The sequence below is a fragment of the Choloepus didactylus genome, chromosome 13 (genome assembly GCF_015220235.1).
Source record: "Choloepus didactylus isolate mChoDid1 chromosome 13, mChoDid1.pri, whole genome shotgun sequence".
NCBI lineage: Eukaryota > Metazoa > Chordata > Mammalia > Pilosa > Megalonychidae > Choloepus > Choloepus didactylus.
This window is the reverse complement of record NC_051319.1, coordinates 55,347,922-55,364,037: the sequence shown is the minus strand read 5'-3', so window position 1 is coordinate 55,364,037 and position 16,116 is coordinate 55,347,922. Positions and strand designations below refer to the sequence as shown.

The window sequence follows — 16,116 nt, the reverse complement described above, 5'->3', positions numbered from 1 at the left end:
AGTGCGACCGCCCCCACCGCGCTGTCCAGAGCCAGGAAAGGGGGTTTGTCAGTGACCCTTCGAACCGCGCCTTGTGAGAGCGCAGAGAATAAAATGAGGGGCCGAGGTGCTGCGCGAGTACAAGGCTGAGAACTGTAGCCTGCCGCAGAACTGCTGGACGGCTCCACCCCGGTCCTGCCCCGAGCGCTGCCCTCGGCCTCCACCGCCCCTCATTGCTCTCATTTCCAACCCCTGGACGCTTCCTAGGCCCTCTGGGGCGACACGCGGCAGCCCGGGAGGGAGTCAAGAGAAGGGGCGATGGGGTGGGAGGTGGCGGCGGAAGGAGCGAGAGTGACTGGCACACCACACCCTTGTCCTGCCCAGCGCTCTGCCGCAGCAGCACAGCCTCTTTTATGCGTTAGGCCTGTTGCCCTGGCGACGGCCCCGCCCCGGCCCCACCCCGCCCCTTGCGGCGCCCGCGCCCTGGTCTCCGAGCGGCAGCCCTACCAGCCGCAGTCAGCTGGAGCTGCCGCCGCAGCCGGCGTTCCCGGGGCCGTCGCAGGGAGCAGAGCTTGGTTCTTTCGCGCCTGTGCTTTCGCCGGCCCCGGCCTGCTCCTCGCCGCGTCGGTCCGCCAGCCCGGTCCGGCTGACTACCCCGTCCTCCAGTTCCGAACCGAGGCTCCACGGCCACCGCAGGGACCCTTTCCACCAGACCCTGCCCGACCGCCTGTTGGACCTTGCCGTTGATGACACCTGGCAGAAGGCTACCATGGACGGGGATGGTTCAGATTCGCTGGTGAGTGGGGGAAGTGAGGGGAGCGGGGCCGCTGCCTCTCGCCGCAATGGCCGCGCACGCGAGCCCTGGAGTCTTTCTTCCCTCCGCCCTGAGGGGACGGAGCCTGTCCTCCCAGAGGAGCGAGGGCGGGCGTGTGGTGGCCCCACTTCCTTCTCACCTTCCCCCGCCTCCGGGCCGGGTTCCGTAACCACGGGCGCCCCCTTTCTTCAGCTCAGAAGTAGGAGGACTCGGGGTACCCTGGACCTGGAAGAGCGCACCGCTCGCGTGCTGGGATCTTCCTCCTGAGCGCCTCGGGGAGTCCCGGCGTGGCCCTTTAATGGGTTCCGGCTGTAGAGTTAATTCGCTTTAGGGAATCCGGGGCCGGTCGCGGGCCGGGGCGCAGGTCCCCGGTTGTCCGCCGCCCTTTGTCTGGGAAGGCAGTCGGGGCCGCTCCAGCCCCGCGCCAGCCCCGCTGCGACCTCCGCGGGCCGGGGCGCCTTCTCAAGCACCCAGGCTCCTGCCGGGCTTTGCCTGCTTGGGGGCGGGTCGGTGCCCTGGCAGCTGTCCGGGTGCAACTGTTTTTGTTTGAAGGGATCGTCTTTACAGTTCTGCGGAACTTGTTAGTTTCCCGACGAACCCCATTTATTTTGAAACGGTTTAATTGAGGGAGCCACCACATCACATTTCTTTTCGATTGTTACCTTCTCAATGAAGGTAAAATGAACACTAATTTTTCTTTTGGGCAAGAAGCGAAGGGTGGGTGAACAGATGGAAATGTTCTTTAGTGTGAATTATGAGGTGTGGCAAATTTCCAAATTTATTAAAATTGTAACAAAATTAAATAGCCTTAATATGTGCTTGATGCAGCCAGAGACCCTGTGCTGAAAAAACCGTTGACAATTACAAAGTCAGTAGGCTATAATGCTATTAAATTGTCAGGGGTTATTAAGGTACTTTGTGTTACTTTAGGGTTAAGAAGACAACATTCATTTCATTTCATTAAAATAAGCGAATTAATTCAATTAAAATTTTTCTGTGTATTTCCAGTAGTTGGAATGATTGTACTAGGCTGTAAGTACTTTAAAGTTGAACTGTCATTAAAATTTTAGTGATAATGAATCTAATCCATGCCTAAAGCTTGGCATACAGGGAAAAAAAATACTTGGGGAAAGGATGGAAAAACTGGTATGAGGCCATCAAAGCTTTTTAGTTATAATGAGTTTAAAATGTTTCTTATTGAAAATAATGAAAGCCTGTAGTAAGTATTGGGAGTACTTTTAATGACTTTTATCCTCTTTACCCCTTTAAAAGTGCTTTTAAGATAACTGCTTTTCTGTGCATCATGAGAACCTCAAGCATTTTAGCTGCATTACAGTTGCAGCATATGAAAACTGGTCACATTTAAGGTAGAAAATTGCTTATAATTCAGCTTTTAAATAGATTTCAACTAGGGCTCCATGAACATACTGGCTAACCCAGTTTCTACCAGCTCTTGTTATTTGCCAGGCACAGAGATAATGTGCTATATAGGAATGCAGTCTTATTCTTAGTGCTGTATTCTACAGTTTTGTTGAAGTAATCTGCTCCTAGTATTTCAGTGAAATCCTAACTCAGTAAACTAATGATTACTTGAGTGACTTTATGGTTGTTGATAGAATATTATGGTCCATACTAGTTTAATTTTATACTTCTTTTCCTTTTACCATCTAAAGTCCCTTTAGTTCTAGGCCATAGATGTTGAGTGGTTGCTGGTATAGAATTTCATAGTAGGAAAGAAACTTAAGATAAAAAAAAGATCTGTTAATTCTTTTGGGAACTGTAAACACATGTACTTATAGAAGAAGCTTATGCATGTTAATTTCTTTACCTCTAAGAACCTTTGACTTTAATTTCTTTTTCTTACTTTAAGGTTACCATTAAGAATATTGAAAAAGAGCTCATTTGTCCAGCCTGCAAGGAGCTGTTTACCCACCCATTGATTCTCCCTTGTCAACATAGTGTCTGTCATAAATGTGTAAAAGAACTCTTATTGACTCTTGATGATTCATTCAATGATGTGGGATCAGACAACTCCAATCACAGCAGTCCTCGCCTTCGTCTCCCCTCCCCTAGCATGGATAAAATTGACAGAATCAACAGACCAGGTAAATGGTAGAACTTTGTGGGGGGTGGGGTGGGGGGTGAGAGGGAAGTTTACATATATGTTTAATGTTAACTGTGGAAGGAAAATTGTTTTTGTCATTTTTAGGGTTAATCTTTCCAAGTGAATAAGTTATAAACTGTAGTTATTAAGGCTCCCCACTTCCCACCTACCTCTTTAAGATGTCAAAATAAACTCTTGCCTTTTGGTATGCATTTAAAGTAGCTATTGAATGTTGAACATCAACTTTGTGCTAAACCAATTAACTTTTTCAGGGCGTTCTGATCCTGTGATGTCCTTGATGAGGGATAAAATAATGGACTACTAAAGTACTTAGGAAATTTACATATGTGGTTTTATATATATATATATATGTATATATATATACACACACGCACTGCAGAATTAAAGGATGAGATTACATAATGGCTAGTTCTAGAAGACCTTTTGGAGAATTATTTGGTATCAGTTTATTCCACCTGATGGCTTTTATTTTTGTCAACTGTTTTTAATTTTTTAAAATAAGGATTTTGAACATCAGTAAAGTAGAATTCTGTTGTAATGTATAGAGGTAGATCTAATTAGATATATAGTGCTTATACTATACCTTTATTGTATAGCCAATGTTTAAATTGTTTCCTGTTGGGAGGTTTTACTTTTTTTCTTCTGGATGGCCATTGCAGGATTAATGTAGGTAAAAATTATTTTGAAATCACTGGAAGCACAGAAATGAAGGACTAAACCACTAAGGAAATCAGAGGTTTTTTTTTTTTTTAACTTTAACATACAATTTTTAAATTAAAAACATAGGTCAAAATTTAAAAGTTTGAAAAGGCAAAAAAAATTAAGGATTTTTAACTTACTATTTTGAATGAAAAAGTGGCCCTTAGATACTTGTTCAAAACCCTGAATTGCAGGCTCTGGTTAATATGTTTTGGCAGGAACCCATCTTTAATTTTTTAAATAGCATGAATATTCTATTATGGTAGACTAAAAATATTTACAGTACTTTCAGGGTTTGACTCATATGTAGATAACCTCATTTGTTAGGAAAGAAAAAAGTATCTACAAAGCAGTAAATCATGAATTTTGACAACTTATTTAAATAAATTAAGGAGGCATACAAAAGAGACATTTTTATACAGTAAAAGAGGTAAATTGAGAGAAGATAAATGAAATTATTACATTTAAGAAAATGTGAAAAACATATATTTGGATGATGGCTTTAATTTCCCCAATAATCTTCATGAAGGTCATTCATGAAGATACAGGTGAGGATGCAAAGGGAGGCAAAGGTTTGGGTAGAAATTCCACAATTCATCGTTTTAGGCACATGCTTGGTGAGGAGGAGAGTGCTAAGTGGCCCTAAGTACCAGACACCAGAGCTTCAACTCTGTCCAATTGGGGCTTTTAAAGTTAATCCTTTTTGTCTACTCTGTTTCTCCCTCTTGATAAGAGTAATTTTTTACATTCTTTTCAGAAAATTACCTTTTCTCTCTTAAGTTGCATTTCAGAGATTGCTGTCTTTTTTGGACCACCCTGTGATGTGGAGTCTTGGGCAGATTTTATGCCTATGTGCTCCTTTAGAGAGTGAATAGAGTAGATTTATTCTAAGTGTGGTATTATGCTATTTTTAAAATATGTGTTTTTGTTAAATGATAATTACTAATTGCTTGGAAGATATTTTGAACATATAAAAATTATATGTAAATACAGAACAAGGAGCATTAGGTAAGCTCTGGGAGTATAGGGATTATGAGGACAGAGGAGGGTTATGCTTATTGTGAAGTCATCACTTTTATGTTTCCCTCCTTGCCAGGGATCTGGCACACTGAGGAAGGGAAGTAAGACAGTAATAGCTTGAAATCATCCTACCAGATAAACCTTGATATTCTATTGGTAGATCTTCATTGGCTGCTTGGGGATCCTTGCTTGATTGACAAGGAAAATTCACCTTTTGTATGCTAATACTCAGTACAGACAATTAAATAGAATTTTAATTATCTACTAGTATTTCTACTTAGACTTCTAATCTTAAGGTTTGGTCAGTTTTAATATACAATTTGTATGAAGTACTAGATGAAATATAGTTCATGCTTTCTGTTTTCAGGAACTTACCTAGCACAGTAGTATGTAGATACTTAAAATAAATATTTGTTGAATGATAAACTTCTGCTACAAGATTTGTTTCAAAGAGCCTGCCATAATGGCTTATAATTAGTAACTGGCATTTTTTTTTTTTCCAGAACAAGAGGTCCAATCCACCATACTTTACACTGTCTCTAGATCAGAAATAGAATTACTAAAGTGTGCTTCCTGAGTGTCATATAAGAAGAACCCTATTACGTTGGATTATTTACTGAGGGGGCGGAGTTAGAATGGTGAAGAGCTTAAAAACTTTTATGTGTGAACAATTACAGCAAATAAGAGTGTTGAACTTAGAGAAGGGATGCCTGGAGAATGTGATGGCCATCTTGTAGAAGAGCAGGAATACACTGGGTATCTTCCTATTAAAGGTTCTGGATCAGTGAGTAGGTGGAATACGAAGGCAGATTTCAATTTAGCACAAGAGGAAAAAACTAGCTAAGGTGGTCCAAAAATGAAATGGGCTACCTTATTATATCAGATCCCTAATACTAGAAGTATTTTAATGAAGGCAGGTACCAGCATAATAAGTACAGGGCCCTCTTTCATTTTACTTCTTTGATATAGGCACAATATATATTTCATTTTCCTAGTAGCTCAACTTTGTAAGAAAACCAGCAGTCCAAGTGTCAGTAGCCAACTGATTCTTGGCCTTACGTTGAAGACAGTGGGGCATGGCTGGGGACCCTAGAGACTAGAATGGATGCCTTGTTTGAAGGGGGCAATAGCCACTTGGCACCAGTGAATTGTTATCATGTGGGATTGGTGGGTCTGTCTTGTCAGATTTATTGGTTTTTCATGAAAATGATTTTTATGTGAAATCTGCGTTTGAAATTTTGGCCCTTAATTTAAATTTTAAAACACCATGCTGGCTCAATATAGTGCAGGAGAGCCAAAACACCTTTGGCTGTGATCCATCCAGCTTTTGGGCCATTAGTGTTTGTAGTCTTTGTTTTTTTTTTTTTTTTTTTTTTTAATCATCATTTTATTGAGATATATTCACATACCACGCAGTCATACAAAACAAATTGTACTTTCGATTGTTTACAGTACCATTACATAGTTGTACATTCATCACCTAAATCAATCCCTGACACCTTCATTAGCACACACACAAAAATAACAAGAATAATAATTAGAGTGAAAAAGAGCAATTGAAGTAAAAAAGAACACTAGGTACCTTTGTCTGTTTGTTTGCTTCCCCTACTTTTCTACACATCGATCCATAAACTAGACAAAGTGGAGTTTGGTCCTTATGGCATTCCCAATCCCACTGTCACCCCTCATAAGCTACATTTTTATACAACTGTCTTCGAGATTCATGGGTTCTGGGTTGTAGTTTAATAGTTTCAGGTATCCACCACCAGCTACCCCAATTCTTTAGAACCTAAAAAAGGTTGTCTAAAGTGTGCGTAAGAGTGCCCACCAGAGTGATCTCTCGGCTCGTTTTGGAATCTCTCTGCCACTGAAGCTTATTTCATTTCCTTTCACATCCCCCTTTTGGTCAAGAAGATGTTCTCCATCCCACGATGCCGGGTCTACATTCCTCCCCGGGAGTCATATTCCACGTTGCCAGGGAGATTCACTTCCCTGGGTGTCTGATCCCACGTAGGGGGGAGGGCAGTGATTTCACCTTTCAAGTTGGCTTAGCCAGAGAGAGAGGGCCACATCTGAGCAACAAAGAGGCATTCAGGAGGAGACTCTTAGGCACAAATACAGGGAGGCCTAGCCTCTCCTTTGCAGCAACCGTCTTCCCAAGGGTAAAACTTATGGTAGAGGGCTCAACCCATCAAACCACCAGTCCCCTATGTCTGTGGTCATGTTAGCAACCATGGTGGTGGGGTAGGCGAATACCCCTGCATTCTCCACAGGCTCCTCAAGGGGGCACTACATCGTTTTTTTTTTTTTTTCCTTGTTTGTCTTTTTTCTTTTTTTTTTTTTTTAACTTTCCCTTCTTTTTTCAAATCAACTGTATGAAAAAAAAAGTTAAAAAGAAAACAAACATACAATAAAAGAACATTTCAAAGAGACCATAGCAAGGGAGTAAGAAAAAGACAACTAACCTAAGATAACTGCTTAACTTCCAACATGTTCCTACTTTACCCCAAGAAAGTTACATACTATAGCAACATTTCAGTGAACTTGTTCCTACTACATCCATCAGAAATTAACAGACCATAGTCATTTCTGGGCATCCCCAGAACGTTAAATAGCTTATCTGTTCTTCTTGGATTATTGTTCCCCCTTCCTTAATTGCTCTCTACTGCTAGTTCCCCTACATTCTACATTATAAACCATTTGTTTTACATTTTTCAAAGTTCACATTAGTGGTAGCATATAATATTTCTCTTTTTGTGCCTGGCTTATTTCGCTCAGCATTATGTCTTCAAGGTTCATCCATGTTGTCATATGTTTCACCAGATCGTTCCTTCTTACTGCCGCGTAGTATTCCATCGTGTGTATATACCACATTTTATTTATCCACTCATCTGTTGATGGACATTTGGGTTGTTTCCATCTCTTGGCAATTGTGAATAATGCTGCTATGAACATTGGCGTGCAGATATCTGTTCGTGTCACTGCTTTCCGATCTTCCGGGTATATCCCGAGAAGTGCAATCGCTGGATCGAATGGTAGCTCTATCTCTAGTTTTCTAAGGAGCTGCCAGACTGACTTCCAGAGTGGCTGAACCATTATACAGTCCCACCAACAATGAATAAGAGTTCCAATTTCTCCACATCCCCTCCAGCATTTGTAGTTTCCTGTTTGTTTAATGGCAGCCATTCTAACCGGTGTTAGATGGTATCTCATTGTGGTCTTAATTTGCATCTCTCTAATAGCTAGTGAAGCTGAACATTTTTTCATGTGTTTCTTGGCCATTTGTATTTCCTCTTCAGAGAACTGTCTTTTCATATCTTTTGCCCATTTTATAATTGGGCTGTCTGTACTATTGTCATTGAGTTGTAGGATTTCTTTGTATATGCAAGATATCAGTCTTTTGTCAGATACATGGTTTCCAAAAATTTTTTCCCATTGAGTTGGCTGCCTCTTTACCTTTTTGAGAAATTCCTTTGAGGTGCAGAAACTTCTAAGCTTGAGGAGTTCCCATTTATCTATTTTCTCTTTTGTTGCTTGTGCTTTGGGTGTAAAGTCTAGGAAGTGGCCTCCTAATACAAGGTCTTGAAGATGTTTTCCTACATTATCTTCTAGGAGTTTAATGGTACTTTCTTTTATATTGAGATCTTTGGTCCATTTTGAGTTAATTTTTGTGTAGGGGGTGAGGTAGGGGTCCTCTTTCATTCTTTTGGATATGGATATCCAACTCTCCCAGCCCCATTTGTTGAAAAGACCATTATGGCTCAGTTCGGTGACTTTGGGGGCCTTATCAAAGATCAGTCGGCCATAGATCTGAGGGTCTATCTCTGAATTCTCAATTCGATTCCATTGATCTATATGTCTATCTTTGTGCCAGTACCATGCTGTTTTGGCAACTGTGGCTTTATAATAAGCTTCAAAGTCAGGGAGTGTAAGTCCTCCCACTTCGTTTTTCTTTTTTAGAGTGTCTTTAGCAATTCGAGGCATCTTCCCTTTCCAAATAAATTTGATAACTAGCTTTTCCAAGTCTGCAAAGTAGGTTGTTGGAATTTTGATTGGGATCGCATTGAATCTGTAGATGAGTTTGGGTAGAATTGACATCTTAATGACATTTAGCCTTCCTATCCATGAACATGGAATATTTTTCCATCTTTTAAGGTCCCCTTCTATTTCTTTTAGTAGAGTTATGTACTTTTCTTTGTATAGGTCTTTTACATCTTTGGTTAAGTTTATTCCTAGGTACTTGATTTTTTTAGTTGCTATTGAAAATGGTATCTTTTTCTTGAGTGTCTCTTCAGTTTGTTCATTTCTAGCATATAGAAACATTACTGACTTATGTGCATTAATCTTGTATCCCGCTACTTTGCTAAATTTGTTTATTAGCTCTAGTAGGTGTATCGTTGATTTCTCAGGGTTTTCTAGATATAAGATCATATCATCTGCAAACAATGACAGTTTTACTTCTTCTTTTCCAATTTGGATGCCTTTTATTTCTTTGTCTTGCCGGATTGCCCTGGCTAGCACTTCCAGCACAATGTTGAATAACAGTGGTGACAGCGGGCATCCTTGTCTTGTTCCTGATCTTAGAGGGAAGGCTTTCAGTCTCTCACCATTGAGTACTATGCTGGCTGTGGGTTTTTCATATATGCTCTTTATCATGTTGAGGAAGTTTCCTTCAATTCCTACCTTTTGAAGTGTTTTTATCAAAAACGGATGTTGGATTTTGTCAAATGCTTTTTCAGCATCTATTGAGATGATCAATTGATTTTTCCCTTTCGAGTTTTTAATGTGTTGTAATACATTGATTGTTTTTCTTATGTTGAACCATCCTTGCATGCCTGGAATGAACCCCACTTGGTCATGGTGTATGATTTTTTTAATGTGTCTTTGGATTCGATTTGCAAGTATTTTGTTGAGGATTTTTGCATCTATATTCATTAGGGAGATTGGCCGGTAGTTTTCCTTTTTTGTAGCATCTTTGCCTGGTTTTGGTATTAGATTGATGTTAGCTTCATAAAATGAGTTAGGTAGTGTTCCATTTTCTTCAATGTTTTGAAAGAGTTTGAGTAAGATTGGTGTCAGTTCTTTCTGGAAAGTTTGGTAGAATTCCCCTGTGAAGCCATCTGGCCCTGGGCATTTATTTGTGGGAAGATTTTTGATGACTGATTGGATCTCTTTGCTTGTGATGGGTTGGTTGAGGTCTTCTATTTCTTCTCTGGTCAGTCTAGGTTGTTCATATGTTTCCAGGAAATTGTCCATTTCTTCTACATTATCCAGTTTGTTGCCATACAGTTGTTCATAATATCCTCTTATAATTTTTTTAATTTCTTCAGGATCTGCAGTTATGTCACCTTTTTCATTCATTATTTTGTTTATATGGGTCTTCTCTCTTTTTGATTTTGTCAGTCTAGCTAGGGGCTTGTCAATCTTGTTGATCTTCTCAAAGAACCAACTTTTGGTGATATTTATCCTTTCTATTGTTTTTTTGTTCTCTATGTCATTTATTTCTGCTTTAATCCTTGTTATTTCTTTTCTTGTACTTGGTTTAGGATTGGTTTGCTGTTCATTTTCTAGCTTCTTCAGTTGATCCATTAGTTCTTTGATTTTGGCTCTTTCTTCCTTTTTAATATATGCGTTTAGTGCTATAAATTTCCCCCTTAGCACTGCTTTTGCTGCATCCCATAGGTTTTGGTATGTTGTGTTCTCATTTTCATTCGTCTCTATATATTTAGCAATTTCTCTTGCTATTTCTTCTTTAACCCACTGATTGTTTAGGAGTGTGTTGTTTAACCTCCAGGTATTTGTGAATTTTCTAAGTCTCTGATGGTTATTGACTTCTAATTGTATTCCATTGTGGTCAGAGAATGTGCTTTGAATAATTTCAATCTTTTTAAATTTATTGAGGCTTGTTTTATGTCCCAGCATATGATCTATTCTGGAGAAAGTTCCGTGAGCACTAGAAAAGTATGTGTATCCTGTTGATTTGGGATGTAATGTCCTGTAGATGTCTGTTAAATCTAATTCATTTATCAGATTGTTTAGGTTTTCAATTTCCTTATTGGTCTTCTGTCTGGTTGATCTATCTATAGGAGAGAGTGATGTGTTGAAGTCTCCCACAATTATTGTGGAAACATCAATTGCTTCCTTTAGTTTTGCCAATGTTTCTCTCATGTATTTTGTGGCACCTTGATTGGGTGCATAGACATTTACGATTGTTATTTCTTCTTGCTGAATTGCCCCTTTTATTAGTATGTAGTGGCCTTCTTTGTCTCTCAAAACATCCCTGCATTTGAAGTCTATTTTATCTGAGATTAATATTGCTACACCTGCTTTCTTTTGGCTGTAGCTTGCATGAAATATTTTTTTCCATCCTTTCACTTTCAGTTTCTTTGTGTCCCTGTGTCTAAGATGAGTCTCTTGTATGCAACATATTGATGGTTCATTTTTTTTGATCCATTCTGCGAATCTATATCTTTTAATTGGGGGGTTTAATCCATTTACATTCAACGTTAAAACCGTGAAGGCATTTCTTGAATCGGCCATCTTATCCTTTGGATTATGTTTGCCATATTTTTCCCTCTCTCTATTAATATCCTTTATTGTACCCATACCGAATCTCTTTAGTACTGAACCTTTCTCCAAGTCTCTCTGTCCTGTCTTTGTTTCTCTGTCTGTAGGGATCCCTTTAGTATCTCCAGTAGGGCAGGTCTCTTGTTAGCAAATTCTCTCAGCATTTCTTTGTCTGTGAAAAATTTAAGCTCTCCCTCAAATTTGAAGGAGAGCTTTGCTGGATAAAGTATTCTTGGCTGGAAATTCCTCTCACTCAGAATTTTAAATATATCGTGCCACTGCCTTCTCGCCTCCATGGTGGCTGCTGAGTAGTCACTACTTAGTCTTATGCTGTTTCCTTTGTATGTGGTGAATTGCTTTTCTCTTGCTGCTTTCAGAACTTGCTCCTTCTCTTCTATGTTTGACAGTGTGATCAGTATATGTCTCGGAGTGGGTTTTTTTGGATTTATTCTATTTGGAGTTCGCTGAGCATTTATGATTTGTGTATTTATGTTGTTTAGAAGATTTGGGAAGTTTTCCCCAACAATTTCTTTGAATACTCTTCCTAGACCTTTACCCTTTTCTTCCCCTTCTGGGACACCAATGAGTCTTATATTCGGACGTTTCATATTATCTATTATATCCCTGAGGTCCATTTCGAGTTTTTCAATTTTTTTCCCCATTCTTTCTTTTATGTTTTCATTTTCCATTCTGTCATCTTCCAGGTCACTGATTCGTTGTTCAACTTCCTCTAGTCTTGTACTATGAGTGTCCAGAATCTTTTTAATTTGGTCAACAGTTTCTTTAATTTCCATAAGATCATCCATTTTTTTATTTAGTCTTGCAATGTCTTCTTTATGCTCTTCTAGGGTCTTCTTGATTTCCTTCATATCCCGTACTAGGGTCTCATTGTTCATCTTTAGTTCTTTGAGTAGCTGCTCTAGGTGTGTCTCTTCTGGTCTTTTGATTTGGGTGCTTGGGCTTGGGTTATCCATATCGTCTGGTTTTTTCATATGCTTTATAATTTTCTGTTGTTTTTGGCCTCGTGGCATTTGCTGACCTTGATAGGGTTCTTTTAGGGTTTGTAGACCAGTTGAAGTCCTTATCTCTAATTTATCAGATCTACAGCTTCGTGGAGTACACTTTCTCTAACTAACCAGCAGGTGGCGTCCACGAGCCACCTGTTCTCCACAAGCCAGATCTCCCCTGCTTAGCCTTTTTGGTGAGTGGGGGAGTGAGTCTTGTGGGGCCCAATTGGTGTCCCAAGCTTGCGTGTGTAGTTGGTGTTGCCTGCCCTGTATGTGGGGCGTGTTTCTGGGCAGTCGGGGAGGGGGGGTGGCCCTAACAATCAAATCTCCCTGATGATCCTAGAGTTTTAAAGCTACTGCAATAGTCTAATCCTTCAGTTCAGTTCTGCCACAGTTTGTCTCTGCCACTGACCCACAAGTCTTTGGTATTGGCGTATGGCTCCTGAGACTTGCAAGTGGGCCCCTCTTCCAGGCTGTGCACCCCGGGTCCTCTGTTGAGGGATGACTGTGCTATGTCGCAGGTGAGTGCCGTCCCCCCAGGGCAGTTCTGGGCTGCTGGGCTGTGTAGGGAGGCTCCCAGTCTGCTCAAATGATGGCTGAATGGGGCTCTGTTAATTCACACTGCTCCCCCTTCCCAGCTCTGGGACATTCAGCTGAGGTTGCAGGGAAGGCTAATGTCCACGCCCAGTTTTGTGGTGTGTGCCTGTTATTTGAAGCACTTCCGTCACACTGGGTTGTCTGGGGCAGCTCTGGGCTATGGGGCTGGCGATGGGCAGGAGTGTTTCCTGTCCACCAGGATGGTGGCTGTGAGCGGACACCCCCCTTTTCTTGGGAAGTTGTGTTGTTTAGTGAATTTTCTCAGCCACTGGATTATTGCCTTTTGTCTCAGAGCTCTCTTAGTTCTGCTCTTGACTTGACGTGCCCAAATTTCAATTCTTTGAAGCTTTCTGTATTGAGCTTCTTAGAGTAATTGTTTTAGAAAAAGCAAAAAGGATTTAAAAAAAAAAAAAAAAAAAAAACGGCCCACCTCAGAGATCTAATGGGTTATTGAAATGCTAATAGACAAAGCAACCAGGGCCATTAAGGAAAGGTGCCCAGGGCAGAGAGATCAGCCTTGCTTCGGGATTTGCATATGCGCCTCAAGGCCTGATCTCCGCCCTTCCCCTTTCTGTGTTCACCAGAACTCCAAAAATCCTCTGCTTTTATTTTGGAGTTTTTCGTGTTGTTTTTTTTCTATGCCTGTCTCCTCTCTGCTGGGCTGGCTGCTCTCAGAGTCTCTGGTGTCTGGTCTCAGTCTATCTATGGTTGGAGTTTGAATCAGTAGAATGAGTTTCCGGTAAGAGCAGCCACTGCAATTCTCCCTTCTCCTTCCTGGAGCTGACAGCCCCTCCTCCCCCGGGACTGAGCCTGGCAGGGAGGGGCGCGGGTCCCCTGGCCGCAAAAACTTACAGATTTCGCTGATCTCAGCAGTTCTACGTTTTCATGAGTGTTGTATGAAGTATGCCCAAAGACAGATTGCTCTGTGGTGTCCAGTCCACGCAGTTCCTGGCTTTTTACCTACTTTCCTGGAGGAGTAACTAAAACATACAGCTCACCAGTCTGCCATCTTGCCCCGCCTCCTGTAGTCTTTGTTTTTAAGCAATGGATGGGTGACCACCTTCTGCAAATATTTTAGGGGGAAAACTGCTTTGCGTGGTAGGTCGGAGCAGTTGACCTGTCACCTGCTAGATCTTCTCCAGCACTGAAGTTCTATGCCTTACTGAATGCCAGTTTCATTCATTCATTCAACAAGTAATTGAGCGCCCGCTAGTTATCAGACACAGCTCAGTGCTGAAGAATAGTGAACGATATAGATTCAGCACCCCCCCCTTTTTAAAGAAGCATATAACCTAGCAGTGTACAAACTTCATAAGAGATGCAATAATTGGAATATATAGTCCCTAATCAAGAAGAGCATATACACAGCAAGTTAACAAATACAGATAGATCCACCAGAGTGTGGTGAGAATGCTCTGAGTAATTTTTACTGGAGGTTTTTAATCAAATAAATGCAAATTTTAGGATTGCCCTCCTTCACACTATTACCAGTTTGAAACTAGCAGAAGCCATTGTATTGCAAATATAACATTACTTACCCTTCATTGATTGGGCAGTTGCCTATAATTGTTCTTCACGTAGATTCAAAGATAGATCCATTGATAAGTACTGTTCCCTTTTTTTCTGACAGGTTTCTCTTTTTTTTTCATTGATAAGACATAGTTGAGAAGGGAACCACAAACCATATTTAAGAAATTGTGTGGAAGAATTAGAATTCTAAAAGTTAGTTTAGCCATTGGTTTAATAAAGGGTTTCATTAAACCTAGACTGTACAGTACAGTAGCCACTAGTCATATATAGCTATTGAATGCTTGAAATATGAATTATGCAATTCATATATCTAAATTGAGATGTGCTGCAAATGTAAAATATACTCTGGATTTTGAAGGCTTGGAATGAAAAAAGAAGGGAAAATATCTCGTGTAATTTTTATGTTGTTACATTTTGGAATGATATTTTGGATATATTGGGCTAAATAACATGTTTTTAAAATTAATTTCACTTGTTTCTTTTTACTTTTTAAATGTGGCTTTGGAAAATTTTAAATTACATATGTGACTTACACTATTGAATAGCATTGCACTAGAAATTTGACATGCTTTTAAAATAAAAAGCGTCCCTTGAAAGGAGAGTAGGGTTTATGTGTGTTAACACATCACGTGTTTAATTATATAAAAATAAAAGCCATGTGACTTTTGATTTTGTATTACACTATGATACTTTTGAATATACTATGCAAGCTTTCCCCCATTTTGTACTTCAGCTTTAGTCATGTTTATTTTCAGTGCTGATTTAGATCAATAAAAAGTTAAAAGATGCTGATTTTCTTTGTATTTCCAAGTTACCAGAAACGTGATTGTTTAAAAATAAAATCTGTAGGACAAAAGTGAGGGCTCTTAAGTGCTGCACCAACCACTAATTCTGAGCTCTAATAAGATAGCTTGATGACTGCTTTATATTGATGGCTTTATAAATACCATGTGTACCAGGAAAAGCATTTTTTATTGTTAATTCAATAATTGTATTATGTATAAGACACAGTTACTGCTTTATCTTTTGTTAACAAGTTGTGACTCTTCTCTTTGAAATTAAATTCTAAATCCAGCTTTCTGTTCATTGTTCACAGCATCACAACGGAGATCTTTGGGGTGGAGAGGTAGAAAACGCTTTATTGCTTCTGTGGCCGCAGGCAGTATAGTGTTAGATTTAAATACTCTTGATTAGATAAGGTTTCTTAAACATCAGTGGTCAAGTCTTCAAAATTATGTAGAAAATGAATAAATTGGGTTGAATGACTTAAAGGTCAACAGGACTAAATTCTGAGTGAGTTCTGCATTTTTCAGGGGAGCACTGGTTATTAGCGCTTACATTTTATCAGTAGATATGGCAAGATATTTTTGAAGAAAATGACATATCTTTTTTTTTTTAAATATAGGATACCTTAAAGTTCCTTTACATTTACTTAGAGGAACAAAGCTCACAATAACAGGCATATTGCTACATTGGGGAGGTTAAATGAACCAGTAATTTGTTATATATTTAAAAATTTAATTAAAGGTGTTGATTATTTTTGTAGTTAATGTAATCTTTGCTTGTTTTTGATATAGCGTCTTTTCTGTGTTTATGTTTCAAAGTATTTGAGATCAAAGTTTAAACACTGAGGTCTTACCCAGTTGTGGGTAAACAATGTATACTGCTTTATAAAGTATTCTGAAGTGTTTGATTCTATGTGAAAGATGGGATAACCTATCTTATTAAAAATTTTAATCCAGTTGACCTTTAAACTGAAATTGGCTGTGTGTGTGTGT

General features: G+C 39.8%; 1 protein-coding gene across 6 annotated transcripts in view; it reads left to right on the top strand.

Annotated features, from left to right (window-relative positions):
- Positions 1 to 475: 475 nt before the first annotated feature.
- The window catches only part of TRIM36 (tripartite motif containing 36), a 43,715-nt gene continuing 28,074 nt past the window's right edge, over positions 476 to 16,116 (top strand). For 3 of the 6 annotated variants that reach the window (XM_037801870.1, XM_037801869.1, XM_037801868.1), the window contains exons 1-2: positions 476 to 775; positions 2,664 to 2,898. In XM_037801870.1, the coding sequence (XP_037657798.1) occupies positions 749 to 775; positions 2,664 to 2,898 (262 nt within the window). In that variant the 5' untranslated portion in view covers positions 476 to 748. Of the gene's footprint in view, positions 776 to 2,663; positions 2,899 to 15,434; positions 15,465 to 15,498; positions 15,632 to 16,116 lie in introns of those variants that run through there. The other 3 variants (XM_037801867.1, XM_037801866.1, XM_037801871.1) reach the window with 2 other exon arrangements.